The 9786-nt window shown below is 38.4% G+C and overlaps 3 protein-coding genes across 3 annotated transcripts in view; 2 read left to right on the plus strand and 1 right to left on the minus strand.

The window, feature by feature from the left end:
* LOC106103956 (blood vessel epicardial substance-like) overlaps positions 1–3598 on the plus strand; it is a 14022-nt gene extending 10424 nt beyond the window's left edge. The window contains exons 5-6 of the mRNA XM_013283874.1: positions 1341–1434; positions 1859–3598. Of these exons, the coding sequence (XP_013139328.1) occupies positions 1341–1434; positions 1859–1923 (159 nt within the window). The 3' untranslated portion in view covers positions 1924–3598. The remainder of the gene's footprint in view (positions 1–1340; positions 1435–1858) is intronic.
* Positions 3591–4879, minus strand: LOC106103993 (dnaJ homolog subfamily C member 25 homolog). Its single transcript, XM_013283918.1, has one exon. It carries the CDS (start codon positions 4728–4730, stop codon positions 3711–3713), a length of 1020 nt encoding a protein of 339 aa, XP_013139372.1. The 5' UTR covers positions 4731–4879; the 3' UTR covers positions 3591–3710.
* Positions 4880–5641: 762 nt separating this feature from the next.
* LOC106103992 lies at positions 5642–9735 on the plus strand. Its single transcript, XM_013283917.1, has 4 exons — positions 5642–6517; positions 6760–6944; positions 7158–7291; positions 9431–9735. The coding sequence occupies exons 1-4, from the start codon at positions 5892–5894 to the stop codon at positions 9623–9625; spliced, it is 1140 nt and encodes a 379-aa protein (XP_013139371.1). The 5' UTR covers positions 5642–5891; the 3' UTR covers positions 9626–9735.
* Positions 9736–9786: the final 51 nt, after the last annotated feature.

The raw sequence follows: 9786 nt of genomic DNA on the forward strand, positions 1-9786 counted from the left end.
AGCCCCCGCCCCTTCCATAACGCTTCCACTTGCTGCAGTGTTGTGTACTTACACCAATTAACTCGTTGACACTAGTTATATAAGACATATTTAACATTTTTCTTGCTTATCTAAAAAGTTTAAAATCATCTATAATATTGATAGGTGAATATTTCGTGATGTAGAACATGTCGCATGCAAGAAGGCGCATTATACCGCGCATTATACTGACAGCTCAGGAGTCACCTCCGCCATACCCGCTACGAATCTCATTGTTTATAGTTGATTTGTAGAAATTTATATATACATAGTAAACAATCCCCTTATTAAAGCAGCTCTTAAATTGATCGCACTCTTCGCACTCTTCGCTAATTACCTACAGTGTTAATTATCCCTACTGTAATGTAACAATAAACTTCTGAGGAATTTTGAACTGTTATAACAATTGCGCCATATTTATATGATCGTTTTGAAGAAGTCATACTGAATTTATATATAGGATCTGACGGCGACTTTGATGTTAGGTAGGTCGTTAGTTACACGTACACAAGAGCAGTGTGCGCGCTGCCCGCCGCCGCCCCTGCTACCCCCTGCCACCCCCTGCCGCCTCTCTCGGGTACATGCGTCGTGTCTAAGCACGAACTGCCGCCAAAATACGAAAAGTCTTCACTGCTTTATCTATTTCGCACATTTACAGACATTCATATGGTAAATATCAATATTTACGTAAGTACCTAACTTTTTCAATAATAGAAGTCTGATACATGGTACATGAGATTCATCTGATTATTTACCAAATGAATGGTGGTGAATGACCCAAATATATGTCAAATGACGTTTCGTAAATTATTTATAATCATCATCCACTTGCCCTTAACCCTTACGGAGTGTCGGCACATTATGTGCTGCTCTTCCATACATCTCTATCAGCCGTCATATCTGAATCCACTGCTTTCTTCAGCATATCCTCGTAAGTTAATTATAATATGTAATGTATATTGTGTAGTTGTAGCTGTATGTGATACACGGGCTCGCACTGCGCTGAACACGGCCTGCTAGTTACAGCTAGGACAGGACATCCGCTTTTACCTGATTCAAATAATATTACATTACATATAAGAAACAATGTTCTGTAACATTAGTATACTAATGTTTATACTTGCTACTTGTAGAACGAATGTCCCGTTCTAATGTTGGTACACGCGTGTGCGACCCCTGACCCTTGACTATCAGACACCTCACCTCGTAAAGTCATGTTTTCGTCTTGTAATCAAAACGAAAGCAAAGCTTATATTTGGGGGAAACGTTTTAAAAACAAAGATAAGATGAGAGAGCACTAGTTGGCTGCAGCGCTCCACTAACCCTCTCCTCCCGCACCCCCCGCATACGCCACGCACCTCCATATGCTCCCACACCTCCCCTCTCAGGCATGCTTGGAGAAACTACAATTCTCAGGTAAATTTGTGTTCTTATTTTTAGTAATTTTACTATTTGGCTGTGCATTAGTGTTGGTATTTGTAATTCATTACTGTTTACGATCAGTTCGCACTCGAAGATCACACAGACTCACAGCAATGCACGCTCCCAGCTCCGCCACGCACCGCCCCCACCCCCGCCTCCGCCCCCGACCCGCAGATATAACAATTAGACATTCGAAATTACTTTCTATGTTACCATAAACATATGTAATCTCGTCGACGGCACTAGCAATTTAAAATGCATTTGTTGCCGTCCACTGATCCAGCGAGCACGTTCCTTACGGGCATCGCGAGCAAAATTAACCTTGCCGCCTTGATATTGACAACTAAACTACCGCTTATAATGTGATACCGCTTGTATTATACGATGCAAATGTATTAAGATGTATTTGACTGTGCAGCGACGGACCCCAACGCCTGGCGTCTCGGCCGCATCGAGGAGAACGACCACGAGACGCCCGTGTGAGGGCGCGCCGCCCCCGCCCCCGCCCCAGCGCGGGGCCGCGCGCCACGCCCCCGCCCCCGGCCCCGCCTCGCGCCCCACTCCGCGGACAACACTCGCGCGGAACATTGAAGTGAATCGATTGTTTTTCGACTTTTGTTAGATATCTTTCACATTGTATTGACAGTGTAAAGGAACTGTTGACGTTACCGCGAACTATTTGTGTATTCAAATTCTACTGACTTGATTTTATGACTATCGGTGAATACGAGAGAACTAATTTATGTATGTATATGTACAAAATAACTAAAGTATGCGCCGTCGGGGAAGTTTTATATGATTGGGACAAAATGACATCGCGATATCGGCGCGATCCGACCGCGTAAATACTTTTTTGATCCATAGTAATAATCACTACTCCCGTATTTACATTCATGACGTAAAAAAATTAAAATAAGTCAACAAAAGTAAACAATATTCTTATAATGTCAAACAAAATTGAGTTGCGAGGCCTTGCAGTGTCGCTCAATGTCGCGTTATCTATCGTTACCACGTAGTCCGCTTTGGATGCGAAATTGTTACATGTTAAAACTTCTCTAGATGGCGGCAGACTAACTTCAACCCCTACAAATAATTAAAACGTTGGCTGATGTTTATAAGTGCACAAATACGATAGCGATTGGTTCACAAAACTTGCGTTGCAACCCCACATGGATAGCTCGAGTGATTCGACGCTGCGCATCGCAATCGTCTGTTGCAGCGCGAGCTTGGACTCGACAATTTTAAGTCTTGCTCAATGTATGTCTACTGAACTGCCTCATTGAAAATGTTCGTACAATTTAACAGAGAAAGGGAAAGCGATAAGATCCAATTTCACGCCTCCATGAACAGATGTTTTGTAAAGTACATTGTTGACAAATGTTGATTTCTTAAACAAAATTGTCAGCCGCCGTTGGCCGCCACCACGCTGCGGTGCCTGCGACACCAGATGTTAGGAAACTCGAGACAAAAGTTGCGTAAAGCCATTATTTTTTTCAACCTGACAGTGTTACTGTATTGTATTGTGAAAAAGTGAAGGTGATATTAACAATCTCTTCTTTGCTGTAATCAAAATGTCTGAAATGCTTAATTTATGCGGAGAATTTCGATCGTGCCACGACAAAGCATTACCAATAGGGTTTCTTGTATACTATACATACATTTGCGTTTCTGCCATCCCAAAGTTTACTTAGCTTTGATGCACTGCCATTACACGTGATATATGACGTTTGTACAATTGTGAGGACATTGTATTGTTGGTGATATATTTGAATAGCTGCTAGCGGCTAGCGGCTAGCGGCTAGCGGCAGGAGCACATCATTCTATGTCTCGGTGATCTCAAATTATTTAACTGTAATAGAATAGAGTACAAGTAAAATGGCTGTCATTTAAATTTGTGGATTTCTCTAATATAATAATTATAAAAAAAAACTATAATCTAAGGTGCTACTTTTTAAATGAATGAAGTTCAATGATGGTTACCGTGTCCCACCAAACATCCTAAAGAGAGAATGACACAAATTTAAGTGTGCAGAGGATGAGTGGGGGCCAGTGCTCGCTCCACTGATTGCTGTTTGTGATGATTGTTGTAACAGAGTCATTGTAGTACATGTTGAGGTAAATAGAAATTATTAATGAAATAAAAGTAATAATTTGTGTATTCTCTTAGTTTTATTTGGTGTTCAAATAAATAAATGCAATATATTATATATAAAATGTTGTGAATGACTCATCAACTTTAGCTTGCCACATTTGCTCTACCAGGACTCGGTTCAGGAGTCATCGAAGGTCATTCGGCCCACGCCGTGTTGCTTTATGTACCGTCTGTATTGCTTGTATTTATTATTTTCAGCTAGAGCCTTTTTTGCTTCTTCATCTTTGATTTGTTTCCAAACCTTAAAGTTATCTTTGATCCAGAGCTCCTCCTCCAGGAACTGATGTCGCTCCTCGTCCTCCAGCGCATTGAACTGGTGCTGGCCCAGCTTCATGTACTTACGTATTATGTACAGCTTCTCTTCCTCCCCATAAGGCAGCTTCATTATTGTGAACTTCCAGAACCATCTTAGGTACCAATATGCATAATATGAAATGGTGTAAGGCAGGAGAATGAGCTGAATCCATAAAATATCTACAATTTGAGGTTTGGCATAGGCTCCTCTAATGTCCAGGTTCTCTTCTATAACTCTTCGTATGACCCTGTCCTGCTCCATCTTCTGTTCCGCTTTACTTTTCCTAGTAGCTTTTCCTTTGGCATGTGCTTCCTTGGATTCTGCCTTAGCTATTTCCAGTGCTCTGTTCCTATATTTAGGCACGGTCATGAAGTATTTGATGGCTGTGTCGTACTTGGACCAGGCGCTGTAGTACTGGATGACCGAGATGACGGTGATGGTGACGGCGATGACGATCCTCACGTCCACTTTGGGGGCCATGCGCCGCCGGTAGTATCGATAGTAGTGCGCGTAGTACTCCTGTGGGTTGTCCAGCATGTAGTCATAGTCGGACCTCTCCTCGTCATCTCGTAAAATCTCGTACGCCGTGGCTATTTCTTTGAATTTCTCTTCCGCTTCTTTCTTTGCATCAGGCGAGCGATGCATGTCCGGGTGGAATTTCTTGGCCAGCTGTCTGTAGCTTCTGCCGATTTCATTTTTCGTTGCTTCCCTGCTGATTCCTAGAACTTCATAACAATTCTTTTTTCCACAATAAATACCTTCAAGTAAATGATCGGCAGAATACACTGCGATAACTTGACATATTACTGAAAGAACTATTAGTCTACCGTGATATAACAACATTTTGAATTTAAAACATAATTTCTGTTATTAAATAATATATTTATGCACGTCAATTCGAACCAGACTCAAATTTTCTAATGAATTAAACTGCACCTATCCCATTCCGAACTCCACAGGCTGCAAGCTGGCTGTGTCAATCTGTCAATGTCAAGTTAACGTGACGTCGTTTCAACGTCAGCCACAATTTCGACAATAGAGAAGCGGACAAAGAGCCATAACTAGCTAAATAATCCAATCAAAACAAAACTCTGAACTAAACACAGAAAAATAAAAATTTACACTTGGACACGTAATAAATCGCATGTAAACACATTTTTTTCACATCGTGGTACACCATCAACTATCCTTAGGGTACATTATCACTTCTCTTTGTCTCATAATTTTTCAAATTTCCAAAAAAGGTAAATGTGCAATCGCTTTATTGTGTTCGTAGGCCATTTATGTACGTTAAGATGTTGGAGTTAGGATCTGTGAACACGCAGTACACACCTGGCCAGTACAGTTGGTCAGCAGTTTTTAATAACTGAACTGCTAATCAATGACAAGCTATGACTGGCGGAAAGTTCTACTTATTTTAAGACTCCAGCTATTACGCAGCAAATCGTTTAGTGTAAAGCCTAGGCAATGGTTCTGCAGATTGTTGCTTTTATTTTATTATTTGCCCAATCTTCTAAGAACTAGTGTTTTCCGTAAGACCGTTATGACTGACCGCCATCTGGAACAAGTTCCATTTTGTGACTGTAGTTTTGACGAGTCCAAAGTTATTACTGGTTAATATGGACATGCTTCGCCAATACAGTCCCTGTTATGCTTTCGCTACTAACCAACTGTACTGATCAGGTGTGTTGTGTGTGAATCACGCATTAGGCTGAGATTCATTTATGTCCTACATTATATACTCTTTGTTTCTTTGCCACAAGTGTCAAAAAGGGTCAGCTGGCAGTTGTTGATCGGTATGTCACAAAATTTCAAAATAAACTCGTGATAATATAAAAACATTATTTTGAATACTTTTCGATAAACCAGGATTACAATCAAATGAAGAGATTGAAGGTTTTGAAGAATGTGAAGTATCTAACTTTAAAACGATTAATATTGTAAATAATTCACAAGTAGTTAAAGTTATTCAAGACTTATTTGTGTGGTTGTACAGTAATAAACATGAACGATCCTTTGAAAGAATTCACAAAAAATCTTAATAATTTACTAACTGGGCGCGACGAAGACGAACAGGGAACGTTGATTAAAAAACATTCTAGTAACCTGCACGCATTCGGCGAATTTAGTTTCCCTAATACTGTTAAACCATGGCACGAATATATGCATGAAGAAGCAGATTGTAATTTTCTCACATATATTAGGAAAGGTCCTGACGATATCATCAACGCATCAAAAGAATGGAAGTTATCCGTCAAAAACGTAAAGTTCTTTAATGATCGTGTCCATCTGTTTCTGGATCGCCGCACTGCTATACAAGTGGGCTTGGAATGTTGTGCAGCAAACAATAACTGGATTATACAGAAATTAAATGATAAACAAGATGTTGCGTACATAGATCCGTTGTGCGATGGGGCCAGCATAACCGCATTGCGTGTAAAATGTTTAGTACATGCAATTAATGGACTTGTTGCCATCAACTCAAAGGATTTGCCCAAAGCTACAAGAGTAGTTGTCACTTCCAAATCATTGAGCAACTGTGATGAACAGCAAATTGTATTGTGTGGTCCTGTGCTAAATGCAAAAACTAACCTCAAGGAGAATAATTTAAGTGGGGAAGATTTTATCAAGTGAGTTTTATTATTTAAAAAAAAAAAAGTGTATAAAACGAACAGAAATGACAAATGAAAGATCAAAGATGAAAGATGACCTCATAAAGTGTCAATGTGGTAGCGAGAGGATGGTGGTGCTAATGTTAATTTATAAAAATCTAAACACTTGTGTAGTATGTTGTGTACAGTATGCTTTGGTTTTATTTATAAACTGTTTTTATGAACAAAGACATGTGTTTTTAAATACCATCTTCATTTAGATTACGTCAAAATGAGCTGATGCTGATCGCCCAGCACAAATATGGCTTGAGAGCAGGCACGGAGGACAAGTGGCGCGAGTTTATAGCTCACCTTGGGCACTCGGCTGTCACATTTGAGTTGTTGCAGACTCGGCCCAGCTCTGCTGTCAAAATAAACTTTGATGTGTCCACTGGATGTAGCAAAGGTGACCTCCACTAATATCAAAATACCAAATATAATTTTGTACGCATACCTAGGTGTCACATACATAAGTTGGGTATGGTTACATTATACAATCATAATTATAAAATAAATAACTGTTAGTTAATTAAGATGTTAAGTGACCTCACTATACATTAACAGTCATTAATTTGACATTTGTTAACGATTGCATGAGGAAATAATGTTATTTGTGCAGGTGCCGCATTTATTCTGTACAACTGTGCCAGATTGGAGACTGTCATACGAACATTCAATGAGAGAGTTGTTGACGGCACATATCCACCACTACCCCATATCACTAATACTGATTTCTCTTTATTAACTCAAGAGGTAATGATTTTTTTTTGTGTAAATGAACTAGTTGGTTGCCCCATGTTTGTTACTATGCCAACCACTGCATGACATGTTGATCAATTTAATTTGGCATGCGACATGTGAGTTGACACATGTGTCCCATCCTTCATGTGCTTTTAAGTGGTGACTTCTTTATTTGGTCCATTAAGTTATATGTTAAATGATATTAAAAATCTACTTTGTCAAAATTACTTTTTCATTCACCATTGTTTTTTTAAGTCAAAATACAAAAGAGGTGGCTCAATTTGCGAATGGTGTTTATGGTCCTGAGACTGCAAATGCTAATCGCGAGTCATTTCGTTGTAGAATTGTTTCGATATTAAATGTTGAAAGAATGGTTTAGTGGATTTTGTATGAAATTTCATAAATTACGGATGAAAAAATTGAGCAAATATAAAAATTTGCTAAATTAACCACTACGTTAGCATATCTATGGATGTGTTCGCACAATAACCACTTTTTAATTAAAAAATCAACTAAATTGTTTACCTCACTTATAACGCTAGTACTCGTGTTGTGTATAAATCCTTATCCAAATAAATATGTCCACCATCAAGAAAATTTAATGTACATTATAAATGTCTTATGAACTATATTACTCCGAACAATAGTTTAGAAGTTTTCATAGGAAAAAAATTACGAGTCACAGAAAAAATAAACAATTTCTAGTAAAGTTTGCTCTCTTGGCTTACATAGCCTTAACTATAAGACTTACATAAAAACGATATTTGCGAGAATTGTAGCTCATTCAATTTGCTAAATTAAAGTCCGCGATAGCATATATCTTTCTCTTAAGGTTGTCGCACAATAACCGTTTGTTCCCTTACTTTACGACGCTATTATTCTTATTTAATTTAAATTCTTATCCAGATAAATACATTTTTAACATGATGAAAAGATTTCCAGGTTAGAGTATTAAATGTAGATTATAATTCTGGCCAATATTCTAGAAGGTATCAAAATATTAAAAGCCACAGGCGGCGGCGGCGCACAGGCGCGGCTGTTCGCATTTAAATGATCGCAATCATAACACAACCAATAGTAACCGATGTAGATAATTCTTCCGTTGTTTGAAAACCATTGATTATCATATAGCGAAAAAACCTTCCAATAAAATAGTATTGTACAATATATATGTACATAACAGCTACAATAAGGGAGGTTTAAGTAAATCAAGGAATTATTTCGCTACTTTTAGTGTATTTTGTTTGGAAGTCGGTTTTGTTTTTTATTATGTTAAGATGATGATGTCCTCTGTGACGTAATCGTTCGGTTGTTGTTTTTGTCAAGAATATGACAATAAATAAAAATATAACGGACTAGCTGTTGCTCGCGACTTCGCCCGCGTGAAATAACAAATATAACCTATTACGTTCGCCCTTTTATTCAACCTATTACCAAAAGTATTAACGTAGTAGAAATCTACGTACTAACAGAAATCTACCGATGCAAGATTCCAAATTTCTAAGCCCGGTAGCTTGTAAGCTGATTTTTCGGTTACCCTTATTGTTTGTGTTTGCGATGTCTTCTAAACTATTAGTCCAATTTAAATACAGTAAAGGACAATTTTATTCTACATTTAATTCTCCTGATAACAAATGCATTTATTTGGATAAGGATTAATATTGAAACCAATAAAAGAACGTTGCAAATAGCGTAAGGTTTTTAATTCATTTCGTGAACAAAAAAGTTGTTATTGTAAGAGAACTGTTACAGATAGATATATGCTATCGCTGACTTTTCTATAGAAGTTTTTGAGATCTACAATTCTTTCATACATCATTTTTATATACCTCTAACGGTTTAGGCAACGTAAGCCGAGAAAAGTTAAAGTTTAGTAATTTATTGACGCCGGCGTCCAAAAACACGCTGTTTATTAATAGTTCCTAAACATTAGTAATAATAAAATATATCCTATGTTACTCACAGATAAATTACCTTTCTGATGGTGAAAGAATTTTCAAAATCGGTCCAGTTGTTTTTGAGTTATTCCAATACACACAAAAATACAAAGTTTTCCTCTTTATAATATTAGTATAGATAACTTTTCTTCAATGTACTACATAAAAGTTCAGTAAGGGTTGGAGAGTATGATCAAAGTGCTTGCGGGTGCAGGAGGAGTGGGCGCTGGTGCTGGGGTATGCGGCGGGCGCGGCGGGCGCGCTGGCGGGCTGCGGGGCGCAGCCGCACCGCTTGTGCGCCTTCCTCAGCGCCCTGGCGCGCATTCTCAGCCAGTACTACAGGAAAACTAGGATATTGACGGCGAGTTGTTATCTTAAGTCCTCCCTATGGCAAAAATGCTGTCACTGAAAACCCACCTCAGTTCACCTCTACATATACATACAAGAGTCTTCTCTTCTTGTATAGTTATACATTCACTACAATGGGGATGTTTCCTAATGTTACAAATCCAAATAAAGTTATGTTTAATATTTTAAAGACAGCATTTTATAACCTATAATAACATTTAG

This window comes from Papilio polytes, unplaced genomic scaffold (assembly GCF_000836215.1).
Source record: "Papilio polytes unplaced genomic scaffold, Ppol_1.0 DF823692.1, whole genome shotgun sequence".
NCBI classification, from domain to species: domain Eukaryota; kingdom Metazoa; phylum Arthropoda; class Insecta; order Lepidoptera; family Papilionidae; genus Papilio; species Papilio polytes.

Bases quoted from the DNA above. Each gene is read 5' to 3' on its own strand.
- LOC106103993 (XM_013283918.1), bottom strand. From the start codon at position 4,730: ATGTTGTTATATCACGGTAGACTAATAGTTCTTTCAGTAATATGTCAA.
- LOC106103992 (XM_013283917.1), top strand. From the start codon at position 5,892: ATGAACGATCCTTTGAAAGAATTCACAAAAAATCTTAATAATTTACTA. The intron at 6,945-7,157 runs GTGACCTCCACT...TTATTTGTGCAG, and splicing joins GTCCACTGGATGTAGCAAAG to GTGCCGCATTTATTCTGTAC. The intron at 7,292-9,430 runs GTAATGATTTTT...TTGCGGGTGCAG, and splicing joins TCTCTTTATTAACTCAAGAG to GAGGAGTGGGCGCTGGTGCT.